Source organism: Mesoplodon densirostris, chromosome 1 (genome assembly GCF_025265405.1).
Source record: "Mesoplodon densirostris isolate mMesDen1 chromosome 1, mMesDen1 primary haplotype, whole genome shotgun sequence".
NCBI lineage: Eukaryota > Metazoa > Chordata > Mammalia > Artiodactyla > Ziphiidae > Mesoplodon > Mesoplodon densirostris.
The window spans coordinates 232,374,778-232,395,788 of NC_082661.1; the positions used below are offsets into that span (position 1 = coordinate 232,374,778).

The following is a 21,011-nucleotide window of genomic DNA, read 5'->3' on the forward strand; positions in this document are numbered from 1 at the left end:
GCTTTTCAGTGTTCAAGGCTTCTATAGATATAATTTCTAGCTCAGAGAATCTTTCCTCAGTCACCTTTCCAAGAAGCCCATCAGAGGCATTCTTCATTTCTGTTACAGTATTTTTTATTTTTATCATTTCTTTGGGGTTCTTTCTTGGGATTTCTATCTCTCTGCCTACCTTGCCCATCTGTTCTTGCATGCTGTCTATTTTATGCATAATTAGCATATTTAATCATAGTTGTTTTAAATTCTCAGTCTGATAATTCCAACATCCCTGCCACGTCTGGATCTGATGTTTGCTTTGTCTTTACAAATTGTATTTTTTGCATTTTTGTATACCTTGTAGTATACATGTAGCTAGTCATGACATATTGGGTAAAAGAAACTGCTGTAAAAAGGTCTTTAGTAATGTGGTGATAAGGTGCTGGGGGAGAGGAAGTGTTCTAATGATTAGGTCTCAGTCTCTTATGGAGCCTATGTCTCTAGACTGTGAACTTCATGAATGTTTCCCAGTTTTTTTTCTTCCCCCTTAGGTGGGACAGGATGGTCAGAGTGGACTGGAGTTGGGTATTTCCCTTCCACAGGTTTAATTAGGCTCTGATAATACCCAGCAGGTTAGGCTCTGGTTAATTAGTTTCCCCTGAAGGCAGGCCTTGTTAAGAAGAATGGAGTGATCTGGCATATTTCAAAATGGTTCATTTTCTCATATTTACTGTGGGAATCTGATTGAGCTCCTGGGGGTACATATTGCAGTATTGTGGAGGCCCCTTTATGACTGGATCCTCTGGAATTTTTAACTCTCAGAATTGTGCTCCTGCCATTTGTCAATTACAGTTCATTTTTCTTACCCCAGCACTGATTCCCACATCAGATTCTGCTCATGAGTCTCTGCTCTGGTAAGCTGTGACTTTGTATGCCTGTTTCTCCAATCTTAGGGGCAGAAGTTTGCCGTGTCTCCCCTCTTTTACGAATCCAAGAAGAGTTGTTGATTTTTTAGTCTCTTCAGCTTTTTTACTTGTTGCTAAGATAGAGTGTTGACTTCCAAGCTCCTTACATACAGAAGCAGAAACCAGAAGTCCTCATTTATTTATTTTTAAATCAAGAAACAGCCTGTAATATCAATTCTAATCAAGCAATAATAAATTCATTAAATATAATAAAAATCAGGATCTCTGAAAGTTAAGACAGAAATTGGAAAGCCCGTTCTTCACATAGAATTTCAACACTAATAAGCAACATGTAATGGATATCTGTTGTTTAGTCTGCTCAGTGTCCTTTAACTGTTCTTCTGTTATAAATATGTAGTTTTCCTTTGGGGAGCTATTCCCTCCCCCCAATGAATATAGTTTCTATGCAACTCCCAAACAGATTTCTTTGCCCTACCAAGGCAAAGTGTTGGACACATAACTCAAGCTAAACCAACCTAGAATTTGAATTTAAGCTCAAGAATAAAAAGTCATAAAGTGATAGCAGCTTTTCTATCCCCCAGAGGCAAACAGAGATTGCCCCTTATTTTTTGCTCCTTAGATCTCTGGAGCAGCTCTAGTTCATGTTCTTTCTGAAATCTCATTCTTTAGCTATCTTTCCTTTAAATTTCCTTTTTGTTTAGCCAGAATGAGATCCTAATAAATTAATCCACATATACAATATATCACCTTAAAAAGTAAATAGCTTGCAGCAATAAAAATATCGCCTACTTGTGTTAATTGTGGGTAATTATATGTAAATTATATGTAAATTAATGGTTAAAATAATTACAAACCTAAAATCAAATCAGAAATGACAGCATCACCTACATTTTTTTCTGTCCATCCATTCCTCTAGCTCTGTAAGGTTTATAATTTGTCTCGTCCTCCAAAGACCAAGTCGATATTTAACACGATGGATTAGTCTGCAATACATGTTTATAACTGTTCTCAAATCTGGTCCATGATACAAAGCCTATAAAACAGCAATATAGACAGTTGAACTCTTTATATATTTCTGCTATTTATATTTAATCTGATTTTGCCCTATTCATTTCATCTGTCTCACCCAGTTTCTCAGATTATGATGTATTTTATTTATGTTTTTAAATAAGTTTGGTTAAATACCTGCATTATAGAGTGGGTTAATCTCCCTAAAGTTCAGAGAACATCATTTTGAGTTGCTCTGTTATCACATACTCATACTTTCCGTAAAAAAGAGGTTTTGGTGATGGGTGATAGAAGCTTCCTAGGTTGGTGTACAGATTTTTATAATATGTAGCCTACTTAGCCAGAAAAAAAATAAAAGTTTTATTAAGGCATTACTCTGTAATGGATGATTCATACTTAAGCTATCCACTCTGAGTGCTCAAATCCTTGTATTTTTTTTCTTTTGAAAATTATATATTTATGTATTGTACCTATTTTTCACTGGATATTTTCAGGTTTTACTTATGATTTCTAAAAAAACCCTCAATATTAAAGAAAGTAACCCTTTTCAGCATATGTGCAAATGTTGTTCTGTCAGTTTACCTTTAATCTGTGACTATATTTTTCTGTATGTTCATTTTATACATTCTACTATAATAAGCTTTTTTAAATTAAAGTATAAAAATTCATCTATTTCAGGGTTTTTTTTTGTTTTGTAAACAGCCAGTTCCATTTTATTTACCAATTCAAATATTTTTACATTTTTCATTTTCTAGCTCATTAATTTCTCTACTTATCTTTATTAACTCCTTTTTTTAAGGTTTATTTTCTCCTTCTTGGCTTCTTGAATTAAAGACTTAATTAACCTATTTTCATTAATTTTTTACAAATGTACTGAACTTCATGAAATTTCTTCTGAGTCCACTTTCCTTTGATGTGCTTTGCATACCTTTATACAAGTAAAAACACTAAAGCATAAAATATTTAAATAACTTTCCCACAGTCCTATAGTTAGTAAATTGCAGAATTGGTTCTGAATTCAAAATAGGGACACTTCAGGGCCCACAGTTTTAATTATATAAGTATTCCTCTTAATTTACTTTAATTTCATATTTTTCACCCATTCTATAAATTTTTGTTTTGGTTTCTTTCCTAGTATAGTTACTATTACACTTATGATTGTTCTTGCTCTTATTTATTTTCTGTTTTGTGTGATTCTTGGAAGGTTGTTTTTATTATTTTATTTTTCTTCACCTTTTTAAAACACTATGTTTAAGCCTATATTTTTTATCAAAACTATCAATGAAATAATATTTCTTGATTTACCTAAATAAAAAAATAAATTAGCATAATTTCACTACTTTCCTTTTCTCCTTCCATCTGAATTCCATCAGAATCAGGCAGATTCTGAATGTTTGCTAATGTCTTTCAACATTTAATAACATTTTCCAGTGTGTATTTTTAATCTACCTTTTGTTCAATAGGCTCTTGTCGTTTTGTTTTGTTTTAAATAATGGATTGGTCACACTTTTTTTTATGGTTTCTAATTTTTTTTAAACATCTTTATTGGAGTATAATTGCTTTACAATGGTGTCTTAGTTTCTGCTGTATAACAAAGTGAAACAGTTATACATATACATATATCTCCATATCTCTTCCCCCTTGCATCTCCCTCCCTCCCACCCTCACTATCCCACCCCGCTAGGTGGTCACAAAGTACAGAGCTGATCTCCCTGTGCTATGTGGCTGCTTCCCACTAGCTATCTATTTTACATTTGGTAGTGAGGTGGATGGACCTAGAGTCTGTCATACAGAGTGAAGTAAGTCACACTTTTGGAGCACTCCCCATCATGTGAATCTTAGCAGAAGGCATAACTCACTCCCTACAATTTGAAGCCACAAATCAGTTGCTCATGATCCAAGCCTCCTCTGTTGCTGGGATGCAGACATGTGACAAAACTTCCTCCATTATCTACACCAGACTCAGGTTTTGACTCGAAACTAATAATGCTTTTAAAAGTGAAACAAACAGTGAGAAGTCTATTTGTGTGGTAGAGTAACCGTGGCAGCAATATCCATTTTCTAAGGGTAGCATTGGTGGAAGCAGAACAGGATTCAGCATTTGCAACAGACTCTGTACAGGATTTGATTGGAGTCCAAGGAGCTATCTAGGCTAGCCTTCATCATTCCTTCATGTTCGTGAGCTTAATTCTTCAGACCTCTGCCCAATATTCTAGTCAATACCTTTCTGCTTAAATCTGCCAGCAGGTTTCTTTTGCTAATAATTAAGAATCAAGCATTGTTTTAATTGTATTCTTAGAACATGAGGCAAAAGGTCCCTGCTTGGAGTGCTGCTTAGTTGAATGATGACATTTGCTAAGAGAGCAGGGGCAGTTGGTCAGTCACCAAACCCAATATGAGTGTTTTTCCTCTGAATTTAATAAATCCTCTTTTGTGACACAACCTGTCTTGTGAAGAAACCCTTCTCAGATCTGAGGCATTCAGAAGGCTACCTAGGAGGTTTTCATGGTTAAGAAGTTGGGTCAGAGAAAATGGCAATGGTCCATCTGTGTGGTTCTTATGATAGCATGCCTCTCTGCCAGCCTTCTGTACAGAAATATGCCTCAGTTATGATGCTATGTCATCTCAGTATGTGAATCTTTCACCATATTTCTAAACGTTTCTCAAGACAGAATTAATCAGAAAAATGTACAAATTGATATTTACAACAGCAATATTGAAATAAAAGACAATGCAAATTACTGATTATAATTTTCCAATACATGTTGATTTAAAGTGTAAATGTATCATGCTTATCGTACATCAGGATTTAAAAATACTTTCCAAATATAAGTCAGCTTTTTATTTGATATGGTCATGTCTTTTTTTAAAGTAATGAATTGATTGCTTGTTGGGAGGATTCCACTACCATATGATACTTAGTGGGACTTAATTTCTTTGATTACTAGCAAGAGTAGCTTTTTTCATGTTTACTAGCCACTTACGTTTCTCCTACTGTGAAGTACTAGTTCTTCTACCTATTTTTGCCTAGGCCTTCATTCCTAGCAGCATTGGAAATTACTGATCTAACCCTCTTTATTATACTGTGTCTGAACTTCCTTGATCTAGCATATTCTGGTTTTCTTCATACCTCTCTAGCTATGGAATTCATTTGTGGAATCCTCATCTCTGCCTTCCCCCTTGCGCATTGGTATTTCTCACTCTTGTCTTTTCATGCCTCTCTCCTTACTTTACATATGCTCTCTGGACAATGACATCAATTCCAATGGCTCTAGACAGTATCACTAATAATGATTCTCAAATCTATGGATGAGGGCAGAGTACAGAGGGCATCCTTGTTCAGGGAGCTGAATCAAAATGTGTAGAAAAGATTTCCCAGATTTCACATCCTCTCATCCCACTCTCCATCATGTTGGAAATAATTTATTCAAAAACATGTGCCAGGGAAATTCTAGACCTTGTGGATTAGTGAACAGAAAAGACAAAATTCCTGTCTCACAATGAGTTACATTCTGATGGAAGGAACAATAATCCAGTAAACAAATATATATGTATTAGGTGGCAGTCCGTGGTATGAAGAACAATAGTGTTTTAAATGGAATAGGGAGTGACCAGAGTAAGTGTTATTTTTTATAGGGTAGTATGGGGCAGGCTTTTTGATAATGTAACAATGAACAGAAAGACGAATGAAATAAGAGAGCCATGCAGTCACCTGGGGAAAGAACTTTCTCAGAGATAAAATGAGAATCATTGACAAATTGAGCCACTTTTATGGGTGGGATGGTTTTATATTCTTCTTCAGGTGTGTTAAGGTGGAAAAAGTTTAAGAACTACTGACGAACCTCAAATTTTCCCTACGGCCCAATCTTCCTTCTGAGCTTAGACTCATGTACCCAGCTGCTTCCCAGACATCTCAAGGATGTTCCACAGGCACTTCAAACTCAATGTTGAAAACTGGACTGTCTCCTTTCCTTTCTTCCCACCTCTCCTACTCACTCTTCCAAAGTTCTATATTTCACAATCATCCATCAGGGTGCCCAAGACAAAAACCTAGGATCCATTCCTGACTCCTCCAGCTCCATTATCTCCAAATCTAATCAAAACCAATGTCCTACGTACTGTGCATTTCTCCAACTTTACCCCAAGCCACCACCATCATGCACTGGATTACTGAAAAAGCATACTAGCTGTTCTTTCTCTAATTTTGCCACCTTCTTTCCCCACTTCATTGTCCAGAGTCAGTAATTTTTCTAAAATAAAAAATCTCTTCATGTCACTGACCTGCTTTAAAGTCATCCATTCCCATACACTATGTATAAAGTATAAACTCCTTAGCATGGTTTTTAAGAACATTGTTAATCTGCTCCTACCTTCATCTTCCTCTACTGCCACTGTCCTCCCAACCAGCCCCTTAAATATTCTGTATCACCTAAGGCCGTTGAGATTCCCTGGGCCTACAACTCTCTCAACCTCCCCATCTACATGACAAAACACAACTACCCTTCATCCTCCAGATCTCAATTTGTTGATGCTACCCCCAAACCAGACACAGTCCTTTGGGTTCAGTGGTCTTTCTAAGTTCTCTAATAATACGTAAGACTTGGTTACCTCCATTTCTATCTGAAATATTTGCTCTATGCATCAGGCAAGATATCAGATCTAGTAAATAGTAACTATGATCACATTTTTTAAAAAGTGTTCTGGAATACATTAATATAGTTCTCCCAGTACCGGAGAGTTAACACATTTATGTAATAAAACTATTCTGTACGAGGTCACCAGTGCCACAGGTCCATGAATGGGCTTCAGAATTTTCTTATTATTTCTTACTGGGGTTTTTTTTAGATAATGAGAGGAAATCCATACTTTATCAAATTTTCAAAGGATTCTGTAACCCCCAAAAGAATAAAGACCACTGACCTATGCATGGGATATTAAAACTCAGATTTCTAGGGTTTCTCCAATTTAATTTATTCAACAAATATTTATGCAAAGCCAATTTTGAACACTTTTTTATTGCAACCACCAGCCATTCAAATGTTTTAGAATTTCAGTATTTTTGACAAACAGCAACTGAACATATCAACTTAAGACTAAAATTTTTAAATTTAAATTATAAATATTCAGAGGAAAATATTTAAGTTAAAATCTTAGAGGCATTACACTGAGAAAAATACTGTTTTTGTGCCTTTAGGATTTTTTTTTCTGGATCATATTAACTTATACCAAAACACATGCAAACAAACAACATAGAAATTTTAAAAGGAAAAGGATATTTTGAATGGTGGAAATAAATAATGCTGATGGTTAAAGGCAGCAATCTCTGTGGTCTCCTTATGACTGATATAATTCAATGTTGCTTCATTATTTCTAAATAAACCCAAACTAGAGCATTTCACAGGAAATGGTGGAAACTATACAGTCTCCTGAGGTACTTTAGAGCAACATTCTAGCAGATACTGTCTACAGCCACAAGTTCTGAAGTGCCTGCCAAACAATATGACTATGGAAGTTTCCCAGTGGAGGGATTCCCACAGTGCTGACAATTATCCAGTGATTTGCTGTGCAGCCTTTAGACCAGAAAGTCTATCAGGAATTCCCCCAACAGCAACCCTGAACAAGGCTCAGTCCTGGAACCAGACTATGCATGCATTACAGGCCTGCCACATGACCATTTCAACAGTAAGCAGAACAACATTAACCGTATCAACAGAGCAGCCATGCAACATACACACCAGTGGTGGAATAAAAAAGAAAATCAACGATCATAACAAATTTCACAACCAAATCAAAGTCAACAATCTAGTTTATATTTGCTCAGACCCTTGAAAAAGGATTCCCATTCTTTTTATCTCAATTCTACCTCCACATAGAAATTCAACATTTTCCTTGCTGAGCTCTCCTTTTCACTATCATCTTGGGCTCACTCTTGCTCTCTACGTTTTCTAGACCCATTTTGTCCCAGAGGTTATGGATGATGCTACAGTTCTCTCCAACATCAGGAAATGCTAAAATTAAGTTATAAGTATATTATCATATACATAGTATCATGTGTATGATATATTTATTTATATGTATATATATATATATATATACATATATATATATATGAATCATTAGAGTGCCCTGATAAACTTCTACAACTATATTTTGTTGAATTAACTCATCCATTCTAAGACATTTGTGGAATAGCTACCATATGCCAAGCACTATTCTAAGCCTTCAGATACAGTAACAAACAAGACAGAAAACAACATAAACATACACAAACAAGAAAATAAACAAGAAAAACAGCAGATAATAAGTGAATATAGTTAAAAATGAGAGAGAATGTATGCATTAAAACAGTATGTGGTGCTATATAATATAAAAGTAAAGAGTATGTACTCCCAACCAGGTCACAGAAACTGTTGTGCCCATGACAGAGGTGTAAACAAAAAGTCAAAATGTAGAGGACTGGGCACAATAACGAACAAAAATAGAGAGCTCAGCTCTGCTTGATGGACCACAGAAGGTGTCTAGGTGTGAACACTTAAGGAAGATCTTAAAGAATGAGTTGGAGTTTATCAGAAAATTAGGAAGAGTATTCCAGTCTGAGAGAACAGTATATAAACATAAGATAATAGGAAACAATCAGGGAATTAAAGGATTTGGGCTTTGCTAGAGCACAGGGTATTAGTGAAGAAGAGTCCTGTGATGAGGCTGGACAGTGGGAAATGGCCAGACCAGGGAGGCCATGTGTACTATGTTAGAGAATCCGTATTTCATCTGATAAGAAACATGGGGCTATCAAACGACTATAAAGAAATGGAATAAGGTCATCAGAGTGGAATTTCCTCAATTGCATATGACAGATTAGATGGGAGTAGGTCTATAGGCAGGGAGGCCAATTAGGAGACTACTGCAGTTCTCCATGTGAGGAGTGATAAATAGGAGCTATGGTAAGAGCCCAGAGAGGAAGAGCAGCACAAGAAATGTTAAGGAAGTGGTGACCAATTGAATATGGGGGTGAGAAAGTTGAAGGAGACTAAGAAAACTCCAGGTGTAGACCTTGGAAAATGGGTTGTGGGACAGTTCACCAAAATAGGTAGTACAGGAAAGGAAGAGCTTTGTGGAGTAAGAAAATAAGTTCATTGAAGGCTCCGTGGAGTTTGATTTAACTATGGACCTTGCAAATGGGAAATTAAATGCCTAAATCTAGAGCTAGAGAGATAGGTCTGGGATAGGGCCTTAGATTAGATTAGGGAGCAATCAGCTATAAAGTAGTTTAAGTCGATGATATAATATGTAGAATGAGCATGGGCTTTGGCGTCAGACAAGGGTTTGAATTCTAGCTCTGTCACTTACCAGGAGGGCAACTCTAGTCAAATGACTTAATTTCTCTGAGCATCGGTTTCTTCACATATAAAATGTGAAGCAGAGATTTCACAGAATTACTGAGAGATTAACTATATGGGATGCTTATCACATTTAATCATCAGAACTACAAATGTATGTTATATGTACATATTAATGCATGTATAAATATACACATGTTGATAGGCAAATGGACTACCTTCTAACAGCAAGCCTGTATTCTCAGAGAAATTCATTCAGGGTGCCCAATGAGAGGCCATTTGGGGGGCTCCTCCCAGATAATCCAGGAATTCAAGTGTGCACTCCTAATCTATTCTTCTATTTCTAGTTGGTTTTCCAAATTCCTTTATGAATAGCACAACTTTAGTCCTCAAGGTGAAACATTTTTGGATTCTCTCAAAGTTTTGCCAAAATCCATCCACTCAGGTTCTTCTGCATTTGCCCAGCCAAAATAGGTCCTTATGCTTTATTCTGAATGTCAGGATTGCTGTTTATAAAAGTTGCTCAGGTGGGTGTGTGGATGTGTATGTAGTTTCTTTTTGAGGTGAAGGTTTATGCACTGAAAGAGTACTCAGGAGTGTGGGAAGTGGAAAGTTGCTTTAAACAGAGAATAAGCAGATAGCATAGGAGAAACAAAATCAAGGCAAATAGGTGCTCTCAGCCTTAGAGTAAAAGTAATCCCAGAACTGTTGGGTTAAGGATAAGCTAGGCATTTGTTCACAGTCTCCAGCTTGATACAATCTGAAACTGTCACAAGAGTATATTATACATAACATTTTCTTAAACCAAAGAATGTAGACAGAACTTTATTTAGAAAAATCATAGGTATATTGACAAGGTGACTATTCAAAAGTCTGCTTAATTGAATCTAAATGTGCCTTGACGAACGAATGGATAAAGAAGATGTGGTACACCAGTCAGAATGGCCATCATCAAAAATCTACAAACAATAAAGGCTGGAGAGGGTGTGGTGAAAATGGAACCCTCTTGCACTGTTGGTAGGAATGTAAATTGATACAGCCACTATGGAGAACAGTATGGAGGTTCCTTAAAAAACTAAAAATAGAACTACCATATGACCCAGCAATCCCACTACTGGGCATATACCCTGAGAAAACCATAATTCAAAAAGAGACATGTATCACAGTGTTCATTGAAGCACTATTTACAATAGCCAGGACATGGAAACAACCTAAGTGTCCATCGAGAGATGAATGCATAAAAAAGATGTGGTACATATATACAATGGAATATTACTCAGCCATAAAAAGAAATGAAATTGAGTTATTTGTAGTGAGGTGGATGGGTCTAGAGACTTTCATACAGAGTGAAGTAAGTCAGAAAAAGAAAAACAAATACTGTATGCTAACACATATATATGGAATCTAGAAAGAAAATGGTTCTGATTAACCTAGGGCAGGACAGGAATAAAGACGCAGATGTAGAGAATGGACTTGAGGACATGGGGGAGGGGAGAAGGGGAAGCTGGGACGAAGTGAGAGAGTGGCATTGACATATATACACTACCAAATGTAAAACAGATAGCTAGTGGGAAGCAGCTGCATAGCACAGGGAGATCAGCTTGGTGCTTTGTGACCACCTAGAGGGGTGGGATAGGGAGAGTGGGAGGGAGGCTCAAGAGGGAGGGAATATGGGGATACATGTACACATATAGCTGATTCACTTTGTTATACAACAGAAACTAACACAACATTGTAAAGTAATTATACTCCAATAAAGATATAAATAAATAAATAAATATCCAGGAGAATGCTTTAAAAAATGTGGTATATATACATAAAGTATATACATAAATGTATTTTATATATAAATTTATATTTTAAGTACATTTAGAAAATATATATAAATGTATATATCTATACTTTTATACATAGCTAAAAATGTGTATATTTATATACTTATACTCAGTCAAAAAAAAAAAAGAATGAAATCTTGCCATTTGTGACAACCTAGAGGATATTTGTATGGACCTAGAGGGCATTATGCTAAGTGAAATAAGTCAGACAGAGAAAGACAAATATTGCATGATTTCACGTATATGTGGAATATAAAAAGGAAAACAAATGAACAAACATAACCAAACAGAAACAGAGTCATAGATACAAACAGGTTTTTGCCAGAGGAGAGGGGGTCGGAGGGAGGAGAGAAACAGGTAAAAGAGATTAAGAGGTATAAATTTCCAATTGTAAAATATATGAGTCACAGGTATGAAATGTACAGTATGGGGAATTTACTCAGTAATTACATAATATCTTTGTATGGTGACAAATGATAACTACACTTGTTGTGATGATCATTTTGAAATGTATAAAAGTATCAACTCCTATGTTGTGAAATAGGAACTAACATAGTGTTGTAGGTCAATTACACCTCAAAAACAACAAACTAACTCATAGAAAAAGAGACCAGATTTGTGGTTACCAGAGGAGAGGGGGAGGCGAAGGGGAAATTGAAGGAAAGCAGTCAACAGGTACAAACTTCCAGTTATAGGATAAATGAGTACTAGGGATGTCATGTACAGTAGGACAAATATAATGAACTCAGCTAAGAGTAAATCCTGAAGAGTTCTCATCACAGGGAAATTTGTTTTCTATTTCTTAATTTTGTATCTATATGAGATGATGTGTGGTCATTAAACTTACTGTGGTAATCATTTTGTGATGTATGTAAGTCAAATCATTAGGCTGTATACTTTAAACTTGTACAGTGCTGTATATAAGTTATATCTCAATAAAACTGGAAGAATAAAAGACTTTTTAAACACATTATAATATTCAATATATGCTTTACCTTGATCATTATTCTTTGGAATCTTTTGCGTTCGAGCCAACCTCTGACAAGTGCCTGCATGACGATGACCATTCTAATTATGTTTTTGGTAATTGCGAATTTTTTCCTTCCCCGGAACACTTGGAAGACTTCCATGTGTGGTCCAGTTCTTTTAACTTTATTGTCAAGTTTATCACTTTTACTTAGAATAGATTTTGAGCTAAAAATAAAATATAAAACTTTCTTATTAGTGTTAATAAGAAAAATAAACTCCTAAAAAGTCTTAAATTCACTTTCATAATGAATATATTGAAATAGGAAATATATTGTAATTAGTGCATAAAATTCATAGGTATATCAACTGAACATTCCAATAGGGTTCTCCAAAGAAGGTTGAATATGCCACAATTAATATAATGTGTATAAATTAACCTTCTGAAGAAAGGAAACCCAAAAGAAAGTGAATCTGTCAAAGCTTATCCACAACTATTCAAAAGAGAGATATAGTATCTAAGGAACAAAATATTTTCCTATGACAGGGCACATTAGTAAAAATAACTTTCCTGTCCCAGAAGCTGTTTTAAACTAAAGATTCCTTCAAAATTATTTGGCACTGATACTCTACTTACCAAACATCATCTGAAAAGTAATTTTATTTTCCAGATGCACTCAACTGAGAGTTAGCATAGTGTATTGTTAGAGCCATGGACTACAGAATCGCAGAAGTGAGGGATCATACTGGAAAACATGACAAGCCCTGCAGCGCTGATATGGATGGTCCGTCCTTGCAGTGATGATGACCTTGTGAGAAAACTACAGACTTTCTACTATGAAAAGACTGTCCGTAAACTTGGCAATCTTGTGTTTGCTTTTTTCCTTTATATATCTGTTGCATTTTTTATAGGTAGTCAGTTTCTTCAAAGTCTTCCAAAGTTCAAAGTGTAGTTTCCTTGCAATTTTTAGCATACAAACATCTTTTTTTCTATTTTTTGTTGTTGTTGTTGGATTTTTTTTTTAACAAAAGACCCCAAATAGCCAAAGCAATCTTGAGAAAGAAAAACGAAGCTGGAGGAATCAGGTTCCTGACTTCAGACTATACTACAAAGCTACAGTAATCAAGACATTATGGTACTGGCACAAAAAGTAGCCACTACTGATCAGTGACATTTGCTCAAGCACAGAAAATTGTTCTCCATATTTACTTTTGACCTATAGTTAAAGATACAGAACCGAGGCTGTTATTTCTTTGTGTTTGTGTATATAAATGAAAAATGTCCTTTTTGTCTTTGCAAAAGAAAGGAAGTTAGCCTTGTATGATGTTCTTGTAACTGTAGCTCTTTTGTATATTTGGTTGTTTCTTTCTCTTATTCCCTCTCTTGAGAAAACTTCTGTAGATTAACGAGTCAAAAATATAACGTGCTGTAGAGAAATATTCAAATAGACAAAGCTACTAGAAAAGGCAAAGAAAATAAGGCAAACTCTTCTTTTTGTTTGTTTAAATTAAGATTGATTTTGAATAGCTTAGAAAAGAGGGAGCTCTGCCTTCTAAGAGTATTTTTGCTCCTTTAATATAACAATTTTTATGAACAGTCCTCCATGTATGAGATAAACTGGGAATACGGATGAAATAGAAATGGTCACTTCTGGCTTGGCCAGAGTTTCAAGACCTACTGTGAAATCTAAAGGATCCTGAGTTGATGACTTCTTCTCCTTTTTCTCGAAGAAATAAGTCTTCTAGAAATACCTAGATGAGCCAACTTTATAGTCAAAGTTTCATGTTCTAACAATAAGGTGTAAAAAAATCTTAAAGGGATATGTGTGACTGACTGTAAGGTGACGTGTAATGCATATTGTTAAAGTACCAGCAGTGGTCATCACATCTCTGCTGGTCTCCTAAGTTGCCTTGAAGGGCACAGAGTACTTAGTCATGTACTGAAAAGTATATGTAGTGTGGGAGGGGGTCAGGGGAAGGGAGAAGGAGAATTGAAATTAGTTATCTTTGGTTAAAAGCTATAGTTAATATGAGTGATTAGAACTACATTAATTAAAAGGATTATAAGGAAACACAAACATGTTTACAAAATGATGGATAGGTTTTGTCTGTTTTTTTATCAATTGAAGAAGAAAAGAATTTTATCTTAGGCCCTAGCCATATGGACTTTCATCAACAGCACATCTCTAAACAATTAGAATGATAAAAATAAAAGAAAGGGAAATTTAAAGTTGAAGAATAATTTATTGAAGGCTTGATGGAAAGCGAATTATATTTACAAATAATGGGTTTAAAAGAAGCTATGAAATATACAAAATTTTTGAAAAAGTTAGGTCACTTTTGATAAGCAAGCTTAATATTAAAATAGAGAAGTGTCTGTGAATGAATCCTCAACTATGAAATGTTGTATAGGTGTTATACAGAAAGAAAGTAAAAGTAGAATTTGATTTTCTTTCTGTTACACTGAGAAACTGATTTTTGAATAATAGTCTGCTCCTAATAAGACAGAGGAAAAATCGTTCACTACCTTCATTATAGTTTTCCTAGGAAACAGAAGTTCCTGTATCACAAAAATATTTCTCCTATCAGGCTTATAAATCTTTTTTTCTTCTTCCTTGTGACCTACTTCTTACAAAATCTGGTATTCCTAATATTTAATGTTACCTGTAGCTATGCTACTTTTTTTTTACTCTAAAGGCACCTATAACTTTTACTGATACTGCGCCTCCTGTGAAAATTCTTTCCAATTCAAATTCAAGCCCCAAATTTAAAAACAAACTGTGGTGATGTCTTTTTAACCTATCTTTTGGGTGTCCCAGATGGCTGCAAGACCATACCAAAGATTTCTTTCCTTCACTGTGTAAGGGGAGGAATGCTAGAAATGGCAAGGTATGTGTGGCATAGTTGTTAAATAAATGAGTCAAAAATGGCCCTTGTATATTGGCCCCGATGTTGTTTACTTCTTACGTTAGGCAAGGATTAGCTCAAAAGCCTGCTGGCTCCAAACTCAAAATTCTTAAACATCCAATTGTTTTAAATATGGCCCAAACAAGCATATTTTTTAGCCATTTAGAGCCTGCCTGTTTTGCATGTCCCATGAAACTATAACCAACATCTACTAGCCATAGATAAGACAAACCTTGAGGCCATAAAAGACCACAAGCCACTGCTGCCCACTGGAGCTCTCTGACCCAGAGACATCCCCATCTTGCTGTGAGTGATATCACATAGACATGTAAGCCCCCCTCTGACTCTCCCATTCCCCCAGGAGTTCCCTTACCTTTGTCCCCTTCTGGGTGATGGCTCTACGTCATGGTCTCTAGAAAGTCTTCTGCTGTGAGGGACTTCCCCTCTCACACAAAGCTGTCCATATGATGCCCAGATAAAGCTTGTTATGTGCCATTGCCACTTCATGGCCATGCCGTTTCCTTGATTATCCCCATGATCTCTGAACTCAGTACAATGATCCATAGTTTTACTTAATTCAGCACTACTATTGAATATATTGAAATAGTCAATACATTGAAAGCTGTCCTATTTATCCAAGTCGAAACCATGAAAAGAAATCAAAGAAAAGTCTCCTCCTTAAGTTAAATATATAACAACTAAAATATTATTAATATAAATGTATTAGGAGCTCACTGTGGTAAACTGATTGCACTGATGGCCAATTAATGCTTCCTTATGTCCCTATCTTTGCAATGTGATTTTATAGCCCCACCCATCAAGAGGTCGAATCAAGTTACCTACCTATGAATCTAGGCTATGATCAAGGTATCAGATCAGATAGTTTTCAGTGAGAGAAGGAATCATTAAACAAGATTGCATGTGAGAAAAGATACAATAAGTTAATTAGTAAGTTAATCATATCTAAACATTAGACACTGAGCTTGGCAAACATTTGAACAGGGAATTTCCTTTCAACTGCTAATGCTTATACGATAATATATATTAAACACTACATCAGTTTTAGAGTTTGTTTCAGACATTGCTACTAACTAGTTTTGGCTGATATTGAAGTATTTTGTATGTTCCATTTATAAAAGAACTCTTTGCCCATCTGTTCATAGGTTGAAAGTGATTAAAGGACACTTATTTTGGTTGTTGTAAAAGCCAAATACTTTTTAAGCTGCAAATATGTGACAAAATCAATTCAGGTTGCCAAGTTCGGAAACACATTAAAAGAGATTTGTGATGCCTCCCTACCCCCAATTCCTCTTCCAACCTGCATTATCGAGAAGTAAATATCACTGCTTTCCTGATTAGACTATCATGCCTGCTTTGTCCAAATGCTTTGTAATTTAGTTATAATTTACACAATTTACTCTGATCTGGATCCTCTGCTACCAAGCTATGTCAAGGGCTTTCGTTTCCTGTACTTGCAGCCTTGAAGTAGAAACACGTGATGCCCTCATGCTTTGAATGTTGGATCTGAAAGCAACTTGGCTAACAAGTGAAACAAGTTTGTGGCCTACTTTAATGTCCTATATGAGGTCTGTTCACTTTAAAAACAATGCATTAAATTCAGCATGGGTGAAAGAGATTTTTAAGAACAGGGATGTTACATATTTCCATGAAAAATCTTGTCTCAATATTATTTAGTACTCCATTTTCAAATCTTCCCAAGGGTTTAGTGCTTCATGCTAGCAAGACCTATTCACTTAAAAAAAATCAAAACAGGATTCCTGGAACTTTTAAAAATAGGTGCAATCCTCCTGAAGTGGAAGACAGACACCAGTTTAGTTAAGGCAAAAATTTTAAATAGTTTAAATATGTGAATGAGATGTGTTTTCTTCTGTGCTTTCCACACATTTTTTGTGTGTTCTGATCATTCCTCAAAATGCTAGCCTGCCCTGAGCCAAAAATCCCAAGACCCCTCCTATTTTGGGTAGCTCCCGGTTCCATGGCAATCACTAGATCATATTAAAGGGTGAGGTTGATATTCTATTTAAAGCCTCTGAGGGTACTTGGCTTCAACAGTTTACAACCTCAAGTGCTCTAACTAGTACCTATCCAGAAATGCAAATGATACAATGGGCTGGGAGGATTTCTTCTCCCTGCCCCCATACCTGATTTTCCTAGGAAGACATTCTCCCAGCCCACCATGTCATATATCTGGAAAGACGGGTTTTATTTTTGCTGCTGCTACTTGGTTTCAAGTTTCTAACAGTTCTTCATCAAAACAAGATAGAGCTTTTTAAATTCCAAATTCAGTTTAAAAAAATGCAATTATTCTTTCCTGCACATATCAGCTTTTTGGAGGAACACTATTTGTTATGAATTAAACTGAAATTATCATTTCAGACAATATAAAAACAAAAGCAGAGAGGAAACACTGGTTTTGTTCAAATTTAATTGATTCTGACATTATGGGCAAGGTAAGCATGATGCACTTCCAGGGAATTCTCTCTAAAACAAACATTTAAACCACCTTTTTATTGTACCTACATGTTTTTATCTGAAGGGCACTGAAAAAAATTACCACTGAAATGTCTGTAATGACTAGGGTGTTTACGCCAAAGGTGTAATGGGAGCTGATTTTTCTGTGGCACAGCGACCAGAGGTGTCAATTTTTCACGAGCTTATCTATGCAATAGGGAACATAATGAGTTGTAGAGTCTTTCTCCCAAAACATTCATTTATTCCTCTTGGGGTAGCCCTTTGCTCTCAACCCAAACTTTGATCAGTTATGGAGAAGAGCTGGCTCCACCCCCTGCCATCTGTCTCTCTCATCTCTGCTCCAAAAGAGCAGACAATGAAGATGGGTGCCTGTCCACAGATTCCTTTTCCCTAGAACCGGGCTTTAGGTAATGAAATAAATCCCCATAACAGTTCAGGTGATTCTAAAAACAATTTCTGATATTATAGTCAATATTTTATTCCCACCCACATAACTGTTTTAGGTACTGTCATTTCCAGGAATTGAGGAGACCCTCAAGCAAGCACACTCAGAGTGGTGGTCAGAAAGCAGGTCAAATTCTGCTAGAAAAACAGGAAATGTGGACAGTCTTTGGAACAACCTGGAGAGGGATGGGACTTTGTAACCCCCTCTCCCCATGCTTCTGCCTCCCTACTCTCCCTCTGTATGACTGCTTCCATGAAAAAGTAATGGAAAATCTGACTTTCTCTGCTTGAGACATCCATTCATTCTTAGTTTACTTTTCTGGGTAGGATTACTGTGATTTAGAGATGAGAACTTATGTGTTCTCCCTCTCATTATTCTGCTTGCTGTTTCTCAGATGTTTTCCTTCTGATTCCACACAGGAATTGTTATCAATAATGTCTGCTTCTTTCCCTACCCGGTTATTGTTCGCATCAATAAGGCGAAATTACTTTTTATAGCAGCAGGCAGAAAAATTATTCATTGACCAAGGAATGGAGGAGGAGGTCTTGCTCTAAAAGCCCCTTCTCCCTGAGTGTAGGCAAGGGTGAGATTTTCATAGGAAAAGGGGCTAAAGGGGCGGTATGGGGCAGAGGTCTTGTCATTTAGGTTCATGGAAATGGGTGGTGATTTCCTGGACCAGGGTCTGCACCTCTTTTCTGCCCTTTTATGGTCCTTTGGAGTTTGGGTCAGAAGCAGAGGGAACCAACATGGTGTCCTTGGGCAGGAATTTTAGCATTAAAATGAGATGATAAATAGATGTAGAGAGACCTTTGTCCCAATTTCAAGTTCAGCCAGCTTATATCACTTCCTTGTAGTTAAGCCCTCTTGGTCCTGTCAATGTAAACACAGCTAGAAGATACAGTCAGTTTGGTTTTCTGCAAGTTTGCCCAGAGGGAGGTTTTTATTAGAAATGAGTTGGGGGGCGGGGGTGCTTCCTTGCTTCTTTGACGAAAGCAGGTGTCCTTGTGTTTGTTTAATATCAGATCGTATTAGTTATCAATCAGATGGTACGTGAAGAACTAAAGAAAGTAGTAGTGGTGCCAAGAGCCAGAATGTGTGCAAAAAGGATGCCATGCCATCCTGAATTCATTTCCTTTGTTTTAATTTTATTACTGTTTTGTTTGTTTTCACTATATTACTATACCAGGGAGTGATTTATGATGTTTCTCAATTTCAGGAGGGCAAATTTCAAGATTCTCATAAAATCTTTGTAAACAAGGTAGAGAAATATAGGCTGACTGGGCAGTCTTGGGTGGTAGGGTGGATAGTGTCATTACTAGCTGAGATAGGGAATATAGGAGAGAAGACATGGGGAAGAGAAAACATAATTATTTCAATTTTTAGAGATGGTTATGGGATATCCCAGTGAAGATACCCAGGAAGGAGCAGAAAGTCTGAGATAGGAGTTATAAATTCCTAAAAGGGAAAAATATCATTAGAAGGCAGAGAAAAGATCCAAAGATTTAATCCATGCATTGAACAAATATATATTCATTTACTCATTCATTCATTCATTCATTCATTCAGTGTAAGATACTCTTCTAGCACTGAGGATACACTGATAAATAAAACATAGAAAACTCCCTGTCCTCATTAAGCTTATGTTCTAGTGGGAGAGACAGACAGTAATCACAGTAAACAAGTTAATTATTGAGTATTTTAGAAGGCAATGTATGCTTTGATAGAAAATAAAGCAGAGTAAGGAAGTTGGGGAGTGCTAGCAGGGGTGGAAATTGCAATTTTAAATAATGTGTTATGGCTGGTGTGGGATTATTGAAAAGGTAACGTGTGAGCTAACTATCTCAGGCAAAAGTGATAAGGAGCTAAATCCAATGTTGAAATATGATGGCTTTGCTTATAAAGCCCTGCAATTGGTTAATATACATGATTGTACAAATAATTCCTCTCAGACTCATGATGATGGTTATGTACTTTGCCTCCATCATTGTAGTTACCACATAACTTAATTATCTGGGTCTATCACCCCTCTATACTCTGAATTCCCTAAGAGCAACTACTTTTCCTTGTGTACCTGGCAATATATAATAGATGAAGGGAAGAAAAAAAGGGATAGAGAAAGAAAAGAAAGGAGGGACAGCAAAAGAACAGAATGGGGATACATTAGAATATCTGAGAAAGGCTCAGGGTTTGCTTGTTTGGGGGTTTATTTCTTTTTCAGAATTGAAATCAATGTGAGTATTGCCCTTAAGAAACTGACCCCCAAAGCTGACATATGGCGGGCTTCATGAATTGATCTAGAATATCTACAGTTTGGTTCCACTCTACACTGTATTCATAAAATTACATCTGAAATACTGTGTTCTTTCCTAAGCATCACACTTCAAAAGGGATACTTTTGAGTATGGTGGGCACCTGTTCCTTTCCTCTGTTTTCACCTCCTTTCCCTTGTGGAATTGCACTTCTCCTTCTCCACTCGTATGACTAGGATTTGTCTAGGGCTGGCCATGTCATCCAAGCTGGAAGGTCAGCCAGAATATTTCTCTGTGTGTGTGTGTCTAATATGAGGCCTTTCTTTCTGGTAAGAGCAGGAAGTAAGTCAATTACAAACAGCTGGAAGCCAACCACTTTGCTTACCACATGGAGAAAAAGTCTGTAGTAAGAGGTTTTAAGGCCAAACAGGGGCAAGCAGAGATTTAAAATGAATGAAAGGAGAGCACGTCCTGAAGACATTACTTGAACCTGTTGAATCAGTTGAGCCTAAGATGTTAAACAGATAAAAAGAACAGATGTCCGACATACTCTACACTCTTGGAATCTCTACTTATATGAGCAAACAGATTTAATTACCATTTTACTTAAGCTAATTTAAATTAGCACCCTAATAAATATATAAATCTAATAAAGATATGTGTGTGTGTGTGTGTGTATAGAAAGAGAGAATCTAAAGAGAGAATTGGTAACTAGAGTGGCTTCAAGAAGACAGAATCAGGACCAGTGGGTACCAGCTCAAGGGGGATAGGTGCTGAGCCTCATAGAGAGAGCTGTCAAAGTCAGAGCACTAATTAGAATGAAATGTATTCCACTTGAACAGAGTAATTACTAATCCCTGGAGTTTTCAAGT

The 21,011-nt window shown here is 36.3% G+C and overlaps 1 protein-coding gene across 1 annotated transcript in view; it reads right to left on the bottom strand.

Annotated features, from left to right (window-relative positions):
* The window catches only part of IQCM (IQ motif containing M), a 371,829-nt gene that overhangs the window by 212,032 nt on the left and 138,786 nt on the right, over window positions 1-21,011 (bottom strand). The window contains exons 9-10 of the mRNA XM_060098179.1: window positions 12,075-12,273; window positions 1,788-1,932 (exon numbers count right to left, since the gene is read on the bottom strand). Of these exons, the coding sequence (XP_059954162.1) occupies window positions 1,788-1,932; window positions 12,075-12,273 (344 nt within the window). The remainder of the gene's footprint in view (window positions 1-1,787; window positions 1,933-12,074; window positions 12,274-21,011) is intronic.